At 36.5% G+C, this 23,886-nt stretch overlaps 1 protein-coding gene across 3 annotated transcripts; it reads left to right on the top strand.

The window, feature by feature from the left end:
- Window positions 1–4,193: 4,193 nt before the first annotated feature.
- LOC117575779 (uncharacterized) lies at window positions 4,194–22,067 on the top strand. Of its 3 annotated transcripts, none has more exons than XM_034260146.2 (8): window positions 4,194–4,240; window positions 5,119–5,253; window positions 14,051–14,830; window positions 15,149–15,471; window positions 17,956–18,735; window positions 18,795–19,030; window positions 19,744–19,916; window positions 20,563–20,803. In XM_034260146.2, the coding sequence occupies exons 3-8, from the start codon at window positions 14,301–14,303 to the stop codon at window positions 20,762–20,764; spliced, it is 2,244 nt and encodes a 747-aa protein (XP_034116037.2). In that variant the 5' UTR covers window positions 4,194–4,240; window positions 5,119–5,253; window positions 14,051–14,300; the 3' UTR covers window positions 20,765–20,803. The 3 variants fall into 3 exon arrangements, with proteins under 3 accessions (XP_034116037.2, XP_051862446.1, XP_034116038.2); XM_052006486.1 differs by lacking the exon at window positions 4,194–4,240 and adding an exon at window positions 21,297–22,067 and having other exon boundaries at window positions 4,883–5,253; window positions 20,563–20,690; XM_034260147.2 differs by lacking the exons at window positions 4,194–4,240; window positions 5,119–5,253 and adding an exon at window positions 13,303–13,399.
- Window positions 22,068–23,886: the final 1,819 nt, after the last annotated feature.

Genomic DNA, 23,886 nt, shown 5'->3' on the forward strand with positions numbered 1-23,886 from the left:
TCTGGGGCAAACGAGGCTAATATTTCAGCGGCTCGAATGGCGTGAAGCAATTGCTTTCCGGTTATTGTGTATATTTACGGTCCGTATTTGTTGCCAAGCATCTGGCAGTCGATGTCGATAAAATACAATTTCAAACATGCATTTGCCATAAGCGAATTGCGAATTGTGCGAGCTACCTTTCAGACCTTGCATCTTCTTTAGCGCTAGCAAACTGAATTCCAAGAAATATTACCACAAAATTCGTTGGCGAAGATATACAAATCGTGCTCCAAACAATTATTATTTAATCGCAATATCTGCGAAAAGTCACTTGAAACATTTTTAAATGTGGTCTACAGATATTTAAAATGATAGGAATCGCCTGCTTGACAAAGAGTTAAAATGTCGGAGAACCACCAAGCAAAATCATTATTGCCACTGAAACAAAGCCAGGAAGACCGCGACGGTATGATTGAAATTCCTGAAAACTAAATTTAAACATGAGTTCAGAGATTGAATAAAAAGCGTGGAAAGAATTTATCGCATTTGACGAAAGTAAGAGCTGATGTATAAGAAGAGAAGACATCTCAAAAGCAACTCGTCCGCAAGCTAACGCCATGAATGCGTAGAATTCGAGATACATTTTGTATTGCTTCTATACGATGAAGTCGAAGAAAATATAATTGAAGGACTAGTCTGATGTGTCCAATTACTTGGTTTGGTTTTTATTTGATAATTGGTATAGAATTGCAGTCAGAAGTGGCAACTAAGCACATTTTGCTAATGTGAGAACCCATATCAATCATCAAGTGAGACTTCAAAGCCATAAGGCAATCAACAGCTCGACTCGACTTGTCTGCCCAGGGAATGTGCGACGGAAGCTATTGACGAGGTTTGCCACCCGATAATAGAGCCAAACGTTAACCACACACGAAACACGAGCAACAACACTAAGAACAACACCAGCAACAAGCATTCCTAGCAAATCATCATTTCTTTTTTCCTATTCCCACCCCTCAAAAGAGATGGGGAGAAGGGCCAGTCGGGTGGTGAGGGGTTGGTCAATAGGTTTTTGGCTTTTTCGAGGCAGTAATAAACTTTTTGGCTAGCACAATGTTCGAGAGGATATGCGTCTCATCCTGTGGTCCATTCTGCCTCCAATTAGAGTTTGATGATTTGGCGCACTTAGCAAACGGCACGCCTCGTTGGCGCGCCCCCAAATTCATTTGGAGGCGTGGCGTGGCATGGTATGATGTTGGGCTGATTCGGTTTTGGCTTTCGATTTGGACTGCCTGTTGTTGAAAACCCATTAAGATCATGGTCCATTAATTGAGTACTAATGAAAACACCAGACCAGGCCATATGTACTTGTAACTAGGCTTGCCCCAAAGGGAGCTTGTGCGGGCGAGGAGCCAAGTGGACGGAGATTGGGGTGGTGTCAAAATTGTGCATGCTCCAAATGGTTTTTGGTTGCTGGTTGCGACGCCAGGGAAACAAATTAAGTTACACTTGCAGAACGCCAAACGAATCGTGGATGCAAGACGAATAAAAAAGCACAAGAGAGGGCGAGATACAAATAGGAGAAAGAGAGTAGCCATAGAAATGGAAAATGTTGAAAAGTGTAGGCAATTTGCCAGAAATACAGACAGAATAAAATATGCATGGGCATGTTTTGGAGCTCGATTGCCCTGTGTCGCGAGCAGTCCCATCAGTACCTATTAGCCCTTTGGTATTATCAATCCGAGGGGAGATGGGAGGGAGTAATTGTAATTAGCGTTGAGAACGAATCAACCGCACAAAAGTATCTATTCGATGACTAGGCATTACAACTGAATGGAATGGGTTCATGTCTGTTATCTGCTTTACGTATGCAACTGCATCACAGCTACTACATAGAATAGCTGTTTGGGGTGTGAAATTAGCACAGCGCTTAAATTGTTCTAAGTGGGTTAACACAAAGCAGATAAAGAGCATACATAATGATCTGAACCTAGGAGGGACTTTGAACTGTAGAATCGAATATCTTCAGTATCCCAATTGTGTTTTCGTAGTAGACACAGTCATTTCAGGAGTTCACACAGGACACCATTATCCCTTCTTTTTATACCCGCCACCCATAGGGTAGAAGGGTATTATAACTTTGTGACTATAAAACAAAATACATTGTGGTATATCAATTTAGTATATTTTGGAAAAATTCCGCAATATTTTGCTTTTACTTAAAATGGGTAGCGGGTATCTCACCGTCGAGCACACTCGACTGTAGTTTTATTACTTGTTTATTAATACGCGGAACTGAGATTCTACCAGACTCGTCATGCACGATTTCTGCCAGAGGGAAATTTGAATTTCCCTCGGCTGCACTTGACTAGTCAATGTTATGTTTAAATGTAGCGATATGACTATTTAATTAAATACTAGCCTAATTCCCTATTTAGACCATGCGCATATGCTTGAACGATGCGATTCTATGATGGCAGTGTAAACACAAAAGTCGCACAATCGAAAGAGCTGTTAAAATAATAAAAGTAAACAAACACAGCCAGGAAGGCGAAAAATATCAAAGACAATAAGGGCATTCGAAAAATATAAGTTAGTACTAATTTAGTTTATTAATTATTGATTGACTATATTTATTTTTGCTTTGCATCATAATAAGCAACTCGACTTTTTACGATCGGATTCCTTTTTATTCAAATTGATCGTTTTAGCAATTTTCTTTATGTATTTTCTTATTTCTCTGCCTTTAATGGGTTCAATAGTTTATATACACATTGTGTATATGTGTATATACAGATTTTAAACAATAACTATAATGCAATTTAAATAACTATAATGCTTATTTATAGTAAGTGAGCAGATGCTCTCGAACACAATATTGAAGAAAGAAACGATATAAACAATATTTTCAATATAAATTTTGCTAGTTCTGCTAAGTACAGCTTTAAGAATATACCAAAAAAAATTACTAGTAAAAACATTGAGAAAAAAAAAAATTATTTACTCTAAGAATGTGTAGCACGTATTTAAAAGTTGTCCACTTTTGAAGCTATTTTAAGTCTTTAAGCAATCATTAGCTAAACTTTTCTCTTTGAAATATTTCCATATTTGATTAACTTCTATGGATTACACATAATCTTCGTTTCAGATGCTCTTCCTTAGTTTGTTATTTGTTTTCCCCTCTGGTAGCAAGAACAAAAGCTACACAAAATGCCTGCCAAGCAAAAGGGAATTAAAATGAAGTTGGTGCCTGGTGTCTGGTGCACTTAACCAAACGGCAATAAATCAAAACACCTGGCAGTGTGCTTAAAAACTCCTGGGGCAGCAGTACCAACAATAACAATAACGCTCACACAAAGGCGCGACAAGAACAGCAAATACAATGAAAGAGCAACAGAAACAAAGCGAAATCAAAACTTTTTGCTGGAGGAAAAGGCAAGCAAAGAAACAGAATTGAGAAGCAACAACAACAATAACAACAGGTGTTCGACACGCTTTTAAAAAGTACACACAGGCACACACCCTCACACCCTCTTACACACACACACACACATACATGCAATTCTTGTGTTACAAGTGTAAGGAGAGCTGACAAAAAACACTTGAATATTTTCTATTGCCCAGTTTCAGACGATGCGTTTGAGTGCTGGGCGCATCGCGCTTTTTAAGCCTGCATTTGCTAAGATGAATTTGTTGAATACAACAAAAACAACATAAAAAGCAACAGTAACAACCACAACAATCATCAACTGGGAAAAAGAACAACAAATGGGAAAAGAAGACAGCAATCGCCTGCACACATCAAAAAGGGAAAACTTTAAAGCTCTAAAGTTTGTGGCGAAAGTTTTCTTACACCTTTTGTGGCAGAGCGAAAATGCAGTTAAAAACTTGCAGCCGCAATTCAATTAAAACTTCAATGTAATACCCACACACACACATACACACAAGCACACGCACTTACATACCCAACATTGAAATGAAATGCCAAGTCTCAAGTCACAGTCTTTAGCCGCAGCTTCAGTTGTCCTCATGTAAACAAACGCGTCAGAGACCATAAAAAGAGCAGCCGGCATTATGAATCGCATTGTGCATCCTTTCCGATTCGGTTTCGTTTTCGGCTTCAAGTTATTATTTATCCGCGCAGTCGCATTAGCATCGTCCTTCAAGAGGAGCCGTATAAAAGCAGCTGGCTAGAATCAGCGGCAGTCAGTTAGCTCGCGTCTCGCTTTCTCGAATGTCGAAATTCTCCGAGATTTAAATGGTAAAATGGTTTTTTGCTCGACAACTTGTGGATGATTATTTCGTCGCAGCTTTCCTTCTCATTATCATTCAAATCGCGATTTGAGTGCAAAGCTACAACAGTTACCAGGACAATAACAAATTGAACGCAATTTTAATTCAAACAACTAAGTGAGCGTCTAGACAACAAAATATTCAAATAAACCGCAAATATTTCTGTTTATAGTTTAATTGAACTTTCCACAACTTTTGTGGTGTTGGCAACACATTCAATCGGAAATGTAATTAAAAAACTGTAATTAGTTTTCGATTGTGGCAGCGTGGAATTTAATTAGCCAGCAATTAGCTGTACAGAGCAAAAGTTATAAATATTCAAACCATATCTAAATGGACCATAAATTAATACCAATTTACAGTATCTAAATCAGGATTAGCATTAAAAAGATTCAGAAGACTCACTCTTCCTTTATTTTACTAAGTTTGTATTATCTATTATTTTCTCTTATTCTTTTAGCGTGTAGCATTCCCGCTGTACTCCTTTGATTAATTAATTAGAATTCCACCATTAAATGTTATCAGAGTTTGAAGTGAAAAAGGCCAACTATGTAATTATTTATGCATAAAACACAGTTGCTACACACATAACTTGCTCAAATGACCAACACAAGTATTTAATTATAAACTTTGAAATTAATGGAAGACAACTCAAAGGAATATTCAAACAAAATAAAATTAATTTTATCTCAAAACAAATTTACTTTGTGAACTTATTAAATTGCTTAGCAACAGACTATGTGTGTTATATCATGTGAAAAATGTTGTGAATAACAAACTTAAAAGAAAATTGCAACAAAATTTAATTAATAATTTGGAAAAATAATTGAAAGCCTTAATTTGCAGTGTTTTTGTGTATGTGTCCTTTGAAGGCATTGCAAATGTTATTTATCATAACTGCCTACATTTTCTGAGTGTGTCATTTATTATGATGGATACTTAAAACCAATATTGAAGAGAAACTCCAGCTACACTACAAAGGTACAATAATTTAAATTCTTGTATTGATATGTACTACTTTATTTCCATCTTTGTTCATCATTTAATTTATCACTTTAAGATTATATTCGTTTTTTGTGATTCCTATGATTTTTCCCACTATTTGAAAAGAAAAACTTAACAAGAAGTTTCATAAGTGTGGGCAATGAATATAAGATTCTACGTCAAACTAAACTTAGATTATCAAACAAAGAAGAAGAATATTTTTCAATAAGGAATTCCTTTCTATCTGGTTGACTTCATAGTAATTTCTTCCCCTTTAAATTTTTATAAAACCAAGTATTTATATTTAAAAATTTTAAATTTTGTTGTATCAGGAAAATACACAAAATTAAATTTAATGACTTCAGTTTTATGATTTTTTCATTTATTTGAATACATTTTATAAAATCAAAGATAATTATAAAATTTAAGACATAAATTAGCCTGAGAATAACGATTATTTTTAGTTTTTAACTATAAAGTGGATCCAAACCATGATTTTAGTTATAATTTAAGCAGATACAAAAAATATTGGGGAATTATCTTATGTATCTTAGAAGAAGCTACACCAAAAATCGGTCATCAATACACAGAGAAAAGAAACTTAGATTAAAAAGTAGATTAATTTAAAATTTTTCCGATCTTAAAAGGAAATTTTTGAAATAAGACTTTTTAGTTAAAAAAAAAGTGTTAAATCAAGTTCTTTCATGCAAAATTTGCATTTTAAGACTAACAACATCTTATTTTAAGATTAAAATATTGATCCGGAAAAACTTTATTCATAGGGACGTAAATAAGGTTGGGGATGAATTTATCTGCGTGATATATGCCCTACAAATATGTAATAATCTACTTGCTTACTATTACACTTTTTTTTAATCTAAGCATTTTTACAGAAAGAAGAACGAACGGAAGGTAAAACACAACACAGTATTTAATTTTTTGTACAATTCACATTTTTAATGGGCATCCCACAATTTGTGTTTTTCCATGCTTTTCAAAATTGATTTATGTTGCTTTTGCAATGAGAATATGCTGCAAAGGACATGAGAGTATGTGACATAGCATTGTGCATAATTGAAAGAGGGAAAAGGATCTACTGGCATTTAGTCTGCTCTGGGGCAATTTTATACTTTATTTTAACATTTTCATATTGTAGCAAAATTGCATTGTTAATGGCAATGGGAAAATGCGAAAACGCTGCTTACCATCGCCTCCTGCTGTTTGCCAGTTAATATGACCCACAAAAAAGTGGATAACGAGATAGTAGGGAGAGAAAAAACGATGCCAGATTTGCATAGTACTCATTGGTTAATGTGGATTCTTTCAGCAAAAGTTTTGAAGCGACAGCGCAAAATAACTGAGGTTTCTCTTAACGATTTTTATGCGCGAAATGCAATAAAATATAATGTATCCAAATACATTCAAAGATAACGTGAACGATAAGTATGCGTGTGTGTGTGTGTGTGTGTGTGTGTGTGTGTGTGTGCGTGTGCGCCCGCATCCTTCTGACAATTTGATCTATGGTAATTTGCAAGTTAAATGTCCTCAGCGACAATGCTTATAATTTACGAGTAGTAAAATAGTCTAACATCTAAATTGATTTACAAATTAGAAAGCTAATTTATCATTGTAGATAAAGTCTTTAAAATTGCTGTCATTTAATGCGGCCTGCTGCAAATGCTTGAACCGCTCCTGCTATTTAAATGCGTAATGCGTGTGGTATTCAAGGTGGGCAGAAGACAACAAGCGAAAAGCAACAAGAACGGTGTAGCTCTTATACCATTAAGTGGCATTATAATTATCATCTGCTAGGAGTAGCACTAAATGCAGACACTGATGATGAAAATGGAGGGAACACAGAGAATGAGAGACACAGCGAAGGAAGATAGAAGGACTGAAGGGGAAACCATTTATCTGGGGAGGAACTGTTATAAAGTTAGCATTTGATGTGCTCATTAAACCATGACAGAGGCCACTTTAAGGACTTGCGTCTGCTTTTGCGTTTGCGTTAGCTACTGTTGCTAATCGCACGACAAAGCATGGAAGAAAGGCATCTAATCAGAACTTGCCAAAACGTAGACGCGCAACCCCAATTAGCAAATAATCCGCATGGATTTTAATTAATTGCCCCCACCTCTACAGATTGAATGTGAATGTGAATGTGAATGTGTTGCCTGTATGGGGTAGACCAATTATTTAAACAGGTGTATTAAACGAGTGTAGGCGTTGTGGTATTTGCCTTATTCGAATAAATACTACAGTCGCCAACTGTTCCGCATCCCTGCTAATACTACAGCCTGAGATTAGGATTTTAAAATTAATTGTACGCATAAATTCGTTCGGCAGTGGAGGTCACATTTAACATCCTTTCTGTTTCCTTTCTTCCTTTCCTTTCCGACGGCAAGGATATTGGGTTAATGGAGCAGGAAACCATTTGCCCTCTTTGGTTCTCTTGTTTGTTGATGGGCAATAAATTTACTTTCGTTTCAAATGACTTTTGCATAAAACAAATGCTGCAAAATTAAAATATATTTTTCAGACCCATCCTTCAGTCTGTCAAAGTCAGACAAACTGTTTTGTGCTTTTATTTGTTTAGATATTTAGTAAATTAACGTCAAGTCATCAGTTTCACAATTGGCATAGGGATAAAGCAATGCAGTATTTAAATCACTCAAAACAGCTTACTTTCAAATTCCTCCCACTTCCCAAGAGTCTTCTTTAAATTCTTTTCATGAACAAATTCGTAGAACATTTTTGTGAATTGTTTTTTTAAATATTTAGGTAGAAGTTTTAAAAGCTGTCACTTTGAGCGAGTATCTTGGAAAAAGTAAAATATTTCAAGAAATAAGGTAACTGCCAATCCAAGTTAACCATTTGAATTTTGTCGGAGAAAATCAAATTTTTATTTGTATTATTGTTGCATAGAAGGACAACCTTATATAGGTTTTTAAAAAAAAAAAAACCCTTCACTTGAGAAATTTAAAAACACCTTAAAACATTAGGAAAAACCTAAACTATATAAAAAAATAGATTTTAAACAGTTTCCACCTTAACCATTAGTTATTTAATAAACGACAAAAATATAAAAGTGGTCCTATTCTCCATTTCGTATCTATATCCACATGGACATATACGTATTTCATATCGAATAAGTATCTACTACGAATAATATAAAAATGAATCTTCTTCATCTTTCTTATAACCCCACAAATAATAGCATATAGAACGGACAGGAATCTTGGATGACATTTGTAGCGCACTTACTGCAAGGTTAAATTAATGTTAAAGATGTGAAACATAACTTATGTTAGGACTAAAAACGAATCTGCAATTGTAAACTTTAAAATTAGCCAAAGTTATGCAGACGTTCTTAACAGGAAGTCTCATTTTTATTTAAAGCTATCCAATTTACAGACAGCTCTCAAACAAGGCTCAAAATACGAATTGGAGCTTGCTTTACTGATTATATTATCATTGTCATGCAGGGGCTGATGCGAAAAGCTGTTGCTGCTGCTGTTGTCTAAGTGAATAAAAAGTAGAAGATGCCTCGGATTCGAGAATAAATCAATAAAATTAGAATTTAATACAGCCACAATGCGTGCCGCAAATACTTAAAAAAAAATCGAATATCAAAGCATGGATACCGCGTAATTCATTAGATAACCTAAATACATATAAGAGAACACACATTAGATAAAATGCAAAGGAGTTAATCCTTAGGGTATTACTATTAACCAAATGCATATAAGATTTAATCAATATTTTTTATTATAAGCCATCTAGTTTAAATCAAATGAGTATTCAAAAATAAACCTAAAAATTGACAAAATAAAATGATAGCAACAGTAACTGCTATCGATCGGCACTCGTCAAGTTCACCTTTCTCTTCTTCATCGATAAATCGATGATCAATCCTTGGCTGCACTTTTTATCGATTACCAGGGCTACCCATTTGGGCATTCCCGGGGTGCCAGACTCTGCTTCAAACTACCCAATACACATTCATAAAACAGTTTGAATATGGACGTGAGTAAGGAAAGAACAGAACAAAGCAAGCGAGCAAAATGTTATGCAGGAATTTTCAGCGTTCATTGATAAAGTTCGTGAGCAAACAAGGGAATCATCGCACTCCCACACACTCCACTTCTTTCGCTCTCCTTCTCCCTCTTTCAGTGCCACAATTGTGTTGCGTGCAAAATAATTTACATATTACGAGTATGCCAGCCAGAAATGTACAGAAAGAAGCTGACGAGTGTCTAGGCGAATAGCATAAAGTGCGGGACTCGATTGAGTGGCGTCGACCGTCGCATTAGTTGCTTGACAACGGATGCGAGGGACACCTATCAAGCAATTGGAATGTTCTTGCCTTTATTATATCATTTCTATGTCAGCTCTGCTAAATGTGGGCGTGTGAAGCATATGCACTGGAAATTGGCGATTTTATTGTCCGCATTTATTGCGGTTTAACTACTGGCGACATAGAGCAGAACATTATTTTCGTTGGGAACTGCGCTTAAACAGAAATATAATTTGACGTAATCTGTATAATGGTCGAACAGATTACGTATACGTAATGCGAATGCCACTTTCGAGGTGACACTATAAAATTAATTTTAAAACATTTCGGAAGCTTAATCATTCGTGCAGATAAAAGGCGACAGTTGTCCCTGAAGATAATTGCGTATGCGTGTGTAACTCACAGACAGTCATTGGACAAGGCAAGAAGTAGAGAGGGGAGACGAGCTGGCATTTAAGGCATCATTTGTGCCCAAAATATATTTGCTGGTTTATGCAGAAAATTTGCCCACGACACAGACCCAAAGCCAGACCCGGACCCAGGACCTAGGACCTGACCCAAGCCCAGGCCCAGGCCCGTGCTCACACTTGTAGCCTTGCCGAATCCAAGCCCAGATCCCAATCCTCCGTCCACCACTTGTAGAACTTTCGAAAAACGTGCGGAGCTTTGCAACTTGCCCCAACAAACGGGAACGACGGGCGGCTATCAGTTTTACGAGTCCTTTGAGAGTCGTACTTGTTAAATTTTCGACCCCTCGCCCACGAAACACCTCCTCCATCCATTCCATCTCCCTCGTCACTTCTTACATTGAAGCGTTGAAGATGTGCCAGGGGAATGGCTCAAAACATGCCAGAGATTTGCGTTTGGCAACTGGCTTTTGATATTCAATCATGTCGAGCATTGCGAACAAAGCACACAACTCACACTTACACACTCGCACACACACACATACACATCACATATTCCCTCAAATACGCACATATTGGACGACATTCAGATGGCCTTCAATTTATTTCTAATAATGGTCTCTCATTTTTTAATGTTGCCTTTTTTCGGTCATTTCTATTGTTGTTACATTTTTGTTATTTTATTAATCAATCGCATTCGAAATTTATTTGGCTTTTTACGGTTTCATTTTGGAACTATTCGTATTTGCTGCAGGTCAACGACAAGTCCCACATCAATTTGATTGGGGCCAGAAATTGACAAACGAAAATGTGCAAAACGAACTTTTTAGTAAATTTAATTTGAAAATACATAAAAAAATGTTATTGCTAAATTGAAAATAAAAAGTTCATCAAAACGTTCGTACTTTTATGAGCTTAAAAATTATACAAATGAGCAAAAAAAAATTTTGAATTTAAATAAAATGTAACACTTTGATATGGAAAAAAAAACATCTCTTGATACAGCTAAATAAATGAAATGCCAATGACTTTTGTGCTACATTCTCCATAGTTCTCATGTGTTATTTTTATTTTAGCCTATTTTAAGTATTTAACCATTTGTTTGACCGCCTTTTTAGCTTAAAAGTCCAATGCAACTTTGCAGTGAGCATTAGGACAAAAGCCTTATGACTAGTTTATTTGGTACTCAACTGTTTTTAACAGTCTGTGCCATGATACAACTTTGACAATTTGCAAAAGTTAAACTATCCGGCAGCAGGAACAACAATGAAGAGAAGAATGAGAATAATAAAGGAGACGGATATAAAAGGCAATGCATAAGCAAAAAACAATAACAATTACACTGATTGCTGCCCCCGGAGACAGTATTGGACGTGGAAAGTGACCTGACGAATGGTCACGAAATGGAAATGCAAACGTAATGTAGCCCCATATATTTCAGTTGGGCTCACCTACCGTAACTCGGTCGATTTTACGCTACACTTCGCCGGACTTTCTATCTTTCGCTGACATACCCTGTATGCATTAATTGGCAATGTTGCATAGCAACAATTGCTCTGTTGATTAAGTCAGCATGGCTGTTTATCGCAGTATATTGGAATATATACGGGAATTCAGCTATTTTCAATACCTCAACTACGGTAACACGCATTTCATTGTGTTTGTTGTTGAAAGCTGCAGACAACAGCGAATCTGTGAATGTGATTAAAATGCAACAAAGTGTGGAGATGTATATGTTATATCAAACCTGACTAGTGTGTATCTCACAGTCTGTCACTCGCCTGCATGTTTATTTTTTTGCTTCTGGGCCATGCGATGCCATAAAACAATTGAGAGCTCAATTTTGCACGGCCGGTTGGTTTTATTTTACATAACTCGCAACGACTGTTAAGAAGAAAAAAAAGGATGAAACTGCAGCCTGCAGGATATGCACGTTCCGAATGATTTCAGTTTCAGTCGTAACTTTGTTAGCTCCGCCGTCCGCTTTCCACTCTCCACTCTCCACTGTTCACTGTCCAGTGTCCTCTGTCGGCTGCCCGCAGCCCGCTCTCAGTTCTTTGTGCTGCTCTGCCTGGTCTGTTGTTATAGCCAAGGGGCAGCCAACATTTATCTGGTAAAATGTTTTGCTCTCCCATTACTCGTATTGTTTCATCCAGGAGAAGCAACAGCAGCTGGGAAATGCAGTGGAAGCTACCAAGAACTAGGGAATGTGCAGTTTTTATGTGCGTAAAAATTCTATTTGATTATTGCACGTTTAACGTTGCCACACAAGCATTTCTTGCGACGCACGACGCAAGAGAGAAAATTGGATAAGGGGATAAAGCGGTAGCTGAACTGGCACAATGCGTATAAGTTTCGAAATAGCAAAAATATTTAATCCAGATATTTATTTCCTGAAGCAGGATATGAAAGTGCATGCATTGATTTTGATGGCCAACACACACACACACACACACACACATACGCATAAACATAGAGTGACCCACCGATTTCAACTCCTTATCCTCCCTTCCAGTCTCCTTAACCCATGCACTATCATTGCTTGTTGCTGACCAAAGCAAATATCTTAAATGGACTGCACCAAAGGATTGCGTTTAATTATTTCTGTGGTCAGTTAAAAGGAGAGAGGTTGTGTAGGGGAAATCACTGAATCGGTACGCCGTTGGGTAAGCACTGGTAAGCTCCAGTGAGATCGGACAACATACCGACTGCGATACTCCAATTTTCAATGGCTGCTATAAATTGCACTCTGAAACATTCAAACATGTACGCCACGGCCATCGACCTGGGTCAAGTGGTGCGAGTGGTGCAAACTTATCCCTTTTATCTTTATTTGACCTCAGAGAAGAAGCATATTAAATATACTCGTAAATGTAGCAATCGTTGAGCAATATGCAAACAATCTCTAAAGCTTTGCTCAAGATTAATTACCTTACTTTTAAATATTAGGTCAATCTATAGAAAGGAGGCAAATGTTTCTATTGTATTTGTACTTAAAGCATCTAAGTTCGTACACGAAATGAACAAAAATTTCTAATTCAATAAAATGAAGGCACAAATTCTAAAAAGGTTATCTTTTATCTTTAATTTTTCCTTCAGTTATTTTTTAATTATTTTAGTTAGCTTATTCCAGCTGATCATTTTACGATCTATGTATGGTTTCTTCATTAAGTTCAATCTTTCTTTTATATATATTCCATGTTCCATTCCATTAGTAGTTCTCTTTGTAATATGTTGTCTTCCCCAATAGGCCATCTCACAGTTGCGAGATTTTGTATATTTTTGTACAAAGTAAGTTGTATGTGAAGTAAAATTTTAATTAAAAAAAACTAAGTAGTACACTATATTATATTAAAGCAAAAAATATTGAAATTGAAATTGAAAGAGCGTCAAAGTCTGAATACTGAACAAACGCAAACGACGAACGAAATAAAAAAAAGTAAGAAAGCTTCAATCGAGTGTGTTCGACTGTAAGATATCCGCAACCCAATAGCAATAACATAATTTTTGAAAAATATACCAAATTTATATACAGAAAAATACAAAAATATACCGAAGGCTATATTTGGTATATATACATATACATTCCAAATATATTGTATAGTAGGGCTATATCGTCTCGGCTGCAAACATTGATCAAGAATATATATACTCAACACATTTTCTTTAGGTATAAAAGGTAGAGGGTAATAATAATGAACAATCTTGGGAACAAAATTTAACGAGCTGGTGTACTAATAAAAAATGAACCCATTCAGTAAATTAAACGATGTTTATACAACAATAATAGCGTTATCAATTATTTTCTGTAATCGTCTTATCCTCTTCATTTCCTTATTTTTTCAATATTTACTCTTATTTCAGCTCAAAAATTCATTGAAATGAAACAATTTTGTATTAATCAGATTATTCATTTTCGCTCTTTCTGAATATTAAAAATAATATAACTGTTGTTCTTTTCGTTATTGCATAAAATTTAATCAAATTGCGATTTCTCGTTGCATCTTGCATTATTTTTATTTGCAAGCGTTTCCTTTATTACGGGTATTCTTATCTTGATCTCTAACTTTATCTTTATTCTGCTGCATAGAAATGAGCGTCAACGTTTTTTAAGTGCGCTCAGCACTCGTTGCGGGCGTCAAGCGAAACAGAAAGATAAAGAGAAAGAGAAAGAGGAAGACACATAAAGGAATCAGAAACGAAACGTGACTTTTGGCGAATATAAATTGAAGCCACAGAGCGATAAAAAACTGCAATGCCAACCTGAGCGAGATTCGCCTGACGCAATCAAACAGATAAAAATATATAGAGAGAAAGAGGGAGAGAAAAAAGAGCTGTCCATGGCGGCCCCTTCAACGGCAACACGCTTGAGCGCAGTGAGGCGACATCATCAGCATTCCCCCAGTCACTTCACAACCATTTGGATGCTGCTCCTGCCCTTGCTTGCTGCCGCTGCAACTGCAGCACCCACATCATCGTCATCGTCATCGTCAGCGTCATCGTCGACGTCGACCGCAGAACGTCGACGCTGTGCACACAAAGGTATTGCTGAACTCATTCGCACAAGTCCCGTAATTGTTAAGGCGCTGGCAGCACGAATTTTCACCGATGCTGAACTGGACGAATTGGCTGCTGACGGTGCTGCAATGGCATCAGCCTCAGAGGCTGCCACAATTTTAATAACATTAACACCGGAAACGATATACAAAGGCGCCTCGATGCTCAAAATGGCCAATGGAGCATCGGCTGCCGGCGACAGCATGATGGGATCAGAAGGGGGCACTTCAGGCAACGTGTTGCGACGCAACAGTTTTGCCAGCCACAGAAGCTCTAGTACCTGGAGTGGCAGTGGAGCTTATCAATATGAGGGGTGAGCAAAAACATTAATCAATTACATTCGAAAAAGCACATGTTGAATTTAGCCACTTTTAAGTGGAAGAGTTTAAAATGTGAAATTAATTTGGAGAATGTGAAAAATTTAAAGAATATCTATAAAATAACAGTACATATATCTTTTAAGTAAATAGATACATGAAATGAACATAAAGAAAAAATCATTATAATATTATATTACCTTTCACAATTCATATAGTGCTGACTCCTTGTTGACTTTAACTATCGCGTATCTTTACAACTGTTTCCATCCAGCTTATTCCCACAATCTCTTCGTGTCTTTCCCATTTCGCAGGCAACTGAATGCCACTCTGCAGCCGCTGCATTGTTTCGATGCTAATATGCTGAAAATGCTGCCTACGGAATTAATTGCTTTTGGCAATTTGCTACCCGCATCATTCGCTGGCTCAAGCTCAGGCTCAGGTGTTGCTGGGACAGACTTTCTCCCCAGCTCTAACCCCGTGCCTATGACCTCAGGGCAGATGCAACGACCGTTGCTTGGCTCATCGTTAGATAGTAGCTCTCAATTGGCCACTGACAAAGACGTGTTACACATCAGCATTAATGGACTGCACCGTTGGACGCCCCAATTTGAAAATCATATCTGGAAGCATTTGGGTAAGTTTAAGTTCCAACCTAAACATTCGCCCATAATCAATTAGAACAGTTGGTATTAGTGTTATTATTGCTAATAAGCCCCTTCCGCAGCTTAAGCTCGTTTCACGTGTATTGTTCATAAATGATGCAAGAGTGTGATGAACCTCTGATGCCAATCAATCTAACTAAATAAACTCAAAATACCAAAAAAATCGAGCAAACTTTGTTTAGGTAGCAAAAATGAAAAATGGAAATAGAATAAAATATGCTGAAACGTTGTTGAATATTTTGAATTCATCAGTCCCCATTGTTATTTTAATTTGAAATATTTATAAAATTTACCAACTTTTCAAACTATGAGCATTAAAACTAATCTCAACTTATAAAGTTAACTTTAAAGTTTTTATTTGGTGAATGATACAAATATTTTTTCCTGAGGCGAAAAATATATGTTTTATAAAATTAATTTAGATAAATTAGAACTGAGCTTAATAAATATTTTGCTAATGAAGACGATAAATTGAGACTTCATATAATAATTTATATTTTTACATGACTTAAAAGGAACATTTTGTCTCCCACAAGGATATAATTAATAGGGGCCTATCAGAGAGAATAAGAAGATTTCTTACACCAATTACCTGCAAAAAAAGAGTACTATACTTGCAGATAATAAAATAGATAATTTATGAAATATTTTCATCAGTTTAGTAGCTAGAATATATGTAGGTAAAATACTTCGTGCCTATCTCTGAGTCGCGCACATCCCAAAGTTAGTTCCTGCCTGAGTTTTAATCAATTAGTCTTTGATGAAGATTGATAGGAGGCAACCTATGGAAATTGCCTAACCAAATTGTTGTCATGCTTGTGTGAGTCCATGAAATCTATCTATATTGCAAATATTTCGATGACGATAACGATGACACAGCATGCGGTGAACTAAGTAAGAAAATGTGTGTGAGCATGGGTGTATCCGATTATTCTTCAGTTCAGCTGACAGGACAGACACGAGGCGCTTTTGCAAAGGCTGCTACACCACACGTGGGAAGTAACACTTGACTTTTGTGTCAAGAGATGATAGGACAAGCACACATATTCACATACAAAGTTTTTACAACATATACCGTACTATTAAACGAGGCCTTTGCAGTGACTTCGGCGCATGTAGCAAGTTAATGGTGGAAAAGGAGAACATAAAAACCAAACTGGATGACGCCGTATTTATAGAGTATGAGTGTTCTGACACTTTCTCCATTCAGTTTTCAATTTGGTTGTATGCCGCATCCTCAAACGTTTTACCTGCTGAGACACTTTCATTTCGTTTGAAGGAATAAAAACTTGTATTATTTAAAAGACGTGCTTTTCAAATTGAATATAAATAAGGTGATGGGAACAATTAGGCAACTAAGCAAATGCGACTGAGCTTAAGTTTAATTTAAAAATAAATGACGTTTTTTTATTACGCAATAAGCATTATAAGGGAACATCCATGCATAACTTTTTGATATATTTTACTTAAATCAGTGTTAGAACACTTCACCACGGAATCGACCAATTCATTTCGTGCACTTAATTTTAGATATTATCTGGAATCAAACACTTACCCAGAATCACCACAAAACAAAATGTTGGTCATATTTTTATACCCGCTACCCATAGGGTAGAAGGGTATTATAACTTAGTGCAGGTATAGGGAAGCATATCTATAAAGTAGTATATACATATATTCTTGATCAGCGTCAAGAGCCGAGACGATCTAGTCATGTCCGTCTGTCCGTATGAACACCTAGATCTCATAGACTATAAGAGATAGAGATATAATATTTTCAAAAGCATTTGTTCTGTTTGCACGCAGATCAAGTTTGTTTCAAATTTTTGCAACGCCCATTTCCGCCCCCACAAATTGACAATATTCGAAGAACAAATGTAATTTTAAAGCTAGAGTCACGAATTTTGGTTTATACAATAATAACTATAGTCTATGATATTCCTGAATTTGGTTGCGATCAGATAAAAATTCTCAAAATTATTAAGAAATACTTTTGTATGGGCAAAAACGCCTACTTCTGACTTGCTTTGGCTGATAATCTGGTATATTCTTCACGCTATAGTATATCTTTAAAATAGTACCATATAAATATACCGAATATACTGTTTGTAATATTTTTTAGTATTTTTTGGAATATTAATTTGATATATTTGAGAGTAATACCGCAGTATTTTGCTTTTATTCAAAATGGGTAGCTGGTATCTCAAAGTCGAGCATACTCGACTGTAGCGTTCCGACTTGTTTTTTACTTTGAATGCGCACGAATACCACATTGGACAACAGAGACATGTCCATACATTAATAGGACAATATCCTTAAATTGGCAGTGAATGAATGTAATGAAATTGAATCGTTCCTGTGAGTCGCGTTCGCATATTCATGTATACATATTTTGCGAAGTTTTTATTGAACAGCTAGATTGAAGCATTTAAATGGCTTTCATTTCTCAATTATAGGCTGGGACGATTGGAGCGATTTTACATTGTGCAGCGTCACCTGCGGCAAAGGTGTGCAACAGCGTTTCCGTCGCTGTCTGCTGGACAATCCGCTGGTGGACATCAGCATGAATATGAATCTGAATCTGAGTCTGGACGACGATGACGAAGACGACGGCGCCAATGATGAGGTGGAGAAAGGGGATGAAAAAAGACAAGAACAGGAGCAGGCGATAGATGTGGAGCAGACTGAGGTGGTTGCTGACGAGGCAAATAATGATGTCGGCAGCGCTGAGGCAACGGCAACGGCGGCAACAGCACTCACATTCAATGCTGATAATAATGAAGTGCTCAGTCATGACGGGAATGGAAAAGAGATGGAGAAACGTGCGAGGGATGATGAGGCAGCATTACTGATGATGCAACCAGTTGGCATCGCAGCTGATGTCCTTCACCGACCCTTGAACAAACAGTTGCAAAAATCCGCACAGACAACGACACCAGCTTCAGCTGCAGCTGAACCATCATCGACGCATGCAACGGTTGGACTAACAAACGATGGTAATGAACTGGGCGGAACCGCCGCAGGTACAAATGGAGATGAAGAAACGGGAACAGAAGCAAGAGCAGGCGCAAGTGGCGTCACATTTTTGCTATCTGCACGTAATGACCATCGCAGGACACGTGCAAATAATCAGCATAAGAAGAAGCGCAAATCCACTAAAAGCGTTGCCTTATCGACACTTTTGTGTGAGGGCTACAACATCGAGCAGCGCAACTGCAACAGCTTTGAGTGCAGTGGTAAGTGTGGCTGTAGCACAACTCCATTAACACTATTCTGAATCTCCATATTCATATAGATGATATCAGCGATTTGCTCAAGTTCTATAAGAAGCTGCCGATCTCAGCGGCCGAAGAGCAGGCAAATGATCCTCCCATCAATGAGAGTGCGCCATCGCCACCTACAGAATTTACAGATCTAACAACGCCAATATCCATGGGCGTGCCTTCCTCTTCAACGCCATCGAATATGGGTTATGTACGTAACTGGAGAAATATGCTGAATTTTACCTTGATGATCACTTTAAGAGCAAAGGTAGCTAATTCATGTCAATTTATTAAATATGACTTTTTGTTAAACAGTTTTTCGATCACTATTCAGCTCTAAACTCAACAATTCAATATTTATTATTCCCGCTACCCATAGGTTAAAAGGGTATTATAACTTTGTATATTACATGCAGAAGGAGGCATCTCCGACCCCATAAAATATATATATTCTTGTTCACTGACAACATCCGAGTCAATATTGCCATGTCCATCTGTACGTCTGTATGAACATCTAATGTTTGCAGGCAGATTAAGTTTGTTTCAAATTTTTACCACGCCCACCTCCACCCCGCAAATAGAATCGGAAAACAAGCGTAACTTTGAAGCTACAATCGGGGTTAGCTGCTTTGCCTGAAAATCTGGTATATTTTGACCGATTTTAGTACTTCTGAAATATATCAAATATGGCCTTAGGTATATTTTAGTAGTAGTTTGTCTTACAATATTTTTTATATTTAAAGAAAAATACCTCACTGTGTTGCTTTTATTCAAAATGGGTACCGAGTATCTCACAGTCGAGCACACTCGACTGTAGCTTTCTTACTTGTCTCAAGTTTGCTTTGTTGTTTAATGCTTACTATCATGTTTTATAATTTTATTCACATTTAACGTGTAATACAATAACATTGTAATATAGTTACTAACTTTTGACACTGCCATTTTTCAATTTTTGTCCTTTCACCCCTGTCGCTGATGCAGAATGATACAAAAAATACATCGACAATATTCTCCATTCGCAACGTCACACACAATCTGTATTTGGAGGCGTGCAAGGATGGACTTCGCCTATATCTGGAGCGCGACAATACAACGGAAATGTTGCCGGTGAAATTCAATTTATATGATTATCGTTGGCATCAAGTGGCCATCAGGTAAGAGGGCGGAAAAGTGGGCTAAAGGGAGACAGAACGAGTAGGAGAGAAAGATTGCTGTCGCTCTGTTTTTTGTTGTTATTCTTCTACTTGATTGGCCATCTGAGTGTATGCTCAGAAAGAGGCTAAGTGTTTCTCTCCCACTCACTCGTATGTAAGTATGTGTGTGGGTGGGAATGTGTAAGTGTGTTTGCCTGCGGTTTGATGGCCAACACAGTCGTTGACACTTTTATTTTATTTGCATTTTCAATTTATTAGCATAAATGCTTGTGGCATGAAATGCACCCTTGACACACATACAAACAACACGCACTGTTACATATATGAGTGAGAGCACCTACATAGAACACACAGTCAAACAGATATGTGTTAATATCGACGGCATCTTTTCTACATACACACATATATATATATATATATATATATATTTTTTTTTTTTTTTTTTTTTTTTTTTTGGTGAACGGGAGCCAAACAACAGCCAAATTGACACTTGGTGTAAGTGGGTGCCATTTGTCATCGGCTGTTGGCATATTTCTATATGGCACTGTGCTGTTGTACTCATGCTTGTACTGGCATGTGTTTTAATTATTTGCAGCATACACTTTCACATATTTATTTGTTTATTTGTTGGTCTTTTATCGCACAGCATTCAAAATGGCGATTTCATATCGATTTACGTCGATTGCTCGTGGACAAACAGTTTTGTTGTTTCGAAGCGATTGCTTACGCTGCCCCAGGACGCGGATGTGGAAATTGGACGTGGATTTAATGTGAGTATTGGGACAAATTCAAAAGTAATTGTCCACCAGAAGGACAACGATACATGTGGCATATACGTCACGAACTAGGGACATAGATTTATGCTTCTTAAGATTTTTATACAAAATAAGAGATGTACAAAATATTTATTTATTCAGGAATGATTCGCAATGCAACAACCACTTTGATTCTTTGATTTCATAAAATTGGAAGCTCATTTGGTTTTGTTTTTATAATTCAATAAAATATTTCTATGTTTATAGAGCTAATTAAAGCACTATGGGGGCTTGGTTTCAACTTTTTCCAAATAATGAAATCGATTTAATCAAATCAAAAATTTTCGGAATTTTATTTGCAACTTTGAACCACTGTGCCAATTGCGAAACTGAGCAACAATGTGTAACATTTCACAAGCAATTTCTGATATGATTCTATAAATGGGGAATGGGAGTGAGGACGATTGAAAACCATTTAATGCGCTATCTGTAAATGCATTGCTGCGTATGAGTTATTCACTCTGAATACTACATGGCGCCCATAGCGTATACGCCTCATTGACCAATTGAATAATAATTAAAATGCTGAATAATTGTGAATATAATATAATACAAAATTTTTCAGGGGGGGAACTGCAACAATTGCTGGTTCTGCCGGAACACCAAGAGCGATTGCAGTGCAGCAACCGAAGGACGTCGATCAACGAGGTTAAGCGATACATTATTGACACATTTATCGAGGATTATGGCAACAATTGAAGCGGATTCTCATATGCAATGCAAACAGCAGACAAAACCACTCCATAGCCAGTTGAACACGAAGTAGCGTTCACCACGGCGAATCCGAATAGAAAACAATAATAGGAGCGAAATCAAATGAAAATCATAGTATACTATACAACACATAGTACATTTATTTGTATTTGCTTTCGCATTTGCCGGGCAAATATAAATGAGGAGACTATAATGCAATACAGCTAACGATACGATTCGGTCCATCGAATCTCAGCACATATATATTATAAATACAATACATAAAAATGTATATCATATATATATCAAATATATATAAAGTGATTGATGTTTCCTAGCTGTGCATTTCAAGTATTGTAAATTATGGTACTCGACAACTTATGCGTTAGTGACTATTCACTTTGCATATGAATATTATTGTGAATTCATTGAACACTTGTATGCATCTGAACACGATACATATTTGTAATAATTAAGCTAATTTGACATAAAACAATAATTATAATGCAAACAAAAACAAACAGCAGAAAATGCAAACAAAATGAGACACAGCAACATTATCGATGTAAATTGCAAATGCGCAAAAATAATGCGAATATCAGATAAGATTAAAGTGAAAAACGAAATCAATAAAATAATTAATTATGCATAAGTGTAAAAAGCGCAACATTGTTTTTATTACTGCTCATTTCACTTTTAAAGGGTTTTTACTAAAAGCTGACCAAGAAAGATGTCTGCTGCAGAATGGAATCGACTTTAAAATAACAAGTAAGAAAGCTACAGTTGGATGTGCTCGACTGTAAGATACCCGCTACCCATTTTCAATAACACCATACCCTAAAAATATACCGCATAAATACTCAAATATCCGAAATACGAAATATAAAATAGAGTACAAATATACGAAATTTCCACATACAAAGTTATTACTTACACAACTTATACAGTTTTCATCTCAACGCAGCCAGGAATCACAATTACTATAGTTATTATTGAATGTACCAAAATTCGCGACTCTAGCTTTAAAATTACGGTTGTTATTCGATTTTAGTTGATTTTCGGGGGCGGAAGTGGGCGTGGCAAAAATTTGAAACAAACTTAATCTACGTGCAAACATAACAAATGCCTTCGAAAAATAATATAGCTCTATTTCTTATAATCTCTGAGATTCATTGTTACATACGGACAGACGGAGAAACGGTCATACGGACATGGCTAGATCGTCTCGGCTCTTGACGCTAATCAAGAATATATATACTCCTTCTCCCTGTTACATACATTCTCTGCCAGCACAAAGTTATAATACCCTTCTACCCTATGGATAGCGGGTATAAAAACCATCTCCTACTCGTTAATATTATGAATGAACAAAAACAAGTATTGTACCAATGTACAAAGGAAATTAGAAAAAATATACAACTTTTATAGTATCGACTTATCTAAAATAATAAAAACTAGTTTCGGAAAATTTATTTTATTATCAATTTGCTTGTATGGAATTTAAAAAAAAAAATTCGACAGAATCAATATTGAATTAAAAAGTTGTAGTAATGCTATACAATTTACTTTCAGGATATTCACACTTTCTGAGCGTCTAAGATTTTAACCGTAATATATTATATATGCGAATAATATGCTTTATATACGAAATATTTGTAGCCCATAATTTATCTGCATCGTTGACTAAGCTCATTTCTGACCCTACGAACACATGAATTTGCATATATCGCCTTTAAGTACTTACAGCTGCCTCCCATTTACCGTGATGGGTGCTTTTTACTGGAGTTTTGATATTGCTGTTGGGAGCAGTTGGTGGTTTACGACGCTCGCTTTGCAGTCACTTTTTCGGATTTTTCGCATTCGAGTGCGCTTGACTGATTTGACAAAGGATCAAGTTGTTAAAATTTGCTGGACCTCACCGCGTGCCACTGACAAGTGCAAAGTAACTGGTCAAATAGACAGTGGATTTTGAGAAAACAAACAAAAAATATTGTCTTATTTTTATGTTATGCTATATTTTGTGAAACAATTCTTTAAGCTATGGAATTATTACAAATGTTTTGGCTTAAAGTGAACCGACAAGAATTTATAAATTGTTCTTAGAACGGTCGATAAAATATATAGCTTAATTTTCCATTTAACTCTTAGTTTTGTATTTCAATGTTGTTGTAATCTGCTGATTTTTACGAAGTAATCGTTTAACTTTGCAAAAATTATAGAGTAAGGGAATAGCAAGAAAAAAATTCATAATTTCCTCTTGTCTAAAATAAAAAACCAAAACTAGTCTGTAGTTGGTTGTTCTTCCGTTTGCGTGGTTTGCTCGCTGTCTCCGGCTCGTAAATAAGCATACTCCTCAGCACCAGAACCGACCCTAAACTTACCCCAGCACCGCCATTAGACTCTTCTCATTTACTGACATTCTATATATTTTTCTCTCTCTCTCTCTCTCTCTCTCTCTCTCT

The sequence above is a fragment of the Drosophila albomicans genome, chromosome 2R (genome assembly GCF_009650485.2).
Source record: "Drosophila albomicans strain 15112-1751.03 chromosome 2R, ASM965048v2, whole genome shotgun sequence".
NCBI classification, from domain to species: domain Eukaryota; kingdom Metazoa; phylum Arthropoda; class Insecta; order Diptera; family Drosophilidae; genus Drosophila; species Drosophila albomicans.

Coding starts and splice junctions, on each gene's coding strand:
- LOC117575779 (XM_052006486.1), top strand. CDS start 14,301: ATGGCGGCCCCTTCAACGGCAACACGCTTGAGCGCAGTGAGGCGACAT. Junction 18,736..18,794: donor CAACAGCTTTGAGTGCAGTG/GTAAGTGTGGCT, acceptor ATATTCATATAG/ATGATATCAGCGATTTGCTC. Junction 20,691..21,296: donor TGGACGTGGATTTAATGTGA/GTATTGGGACAA, acceptor AAAATTTTTCAG/GGGGGGAACTGCAACAATTG.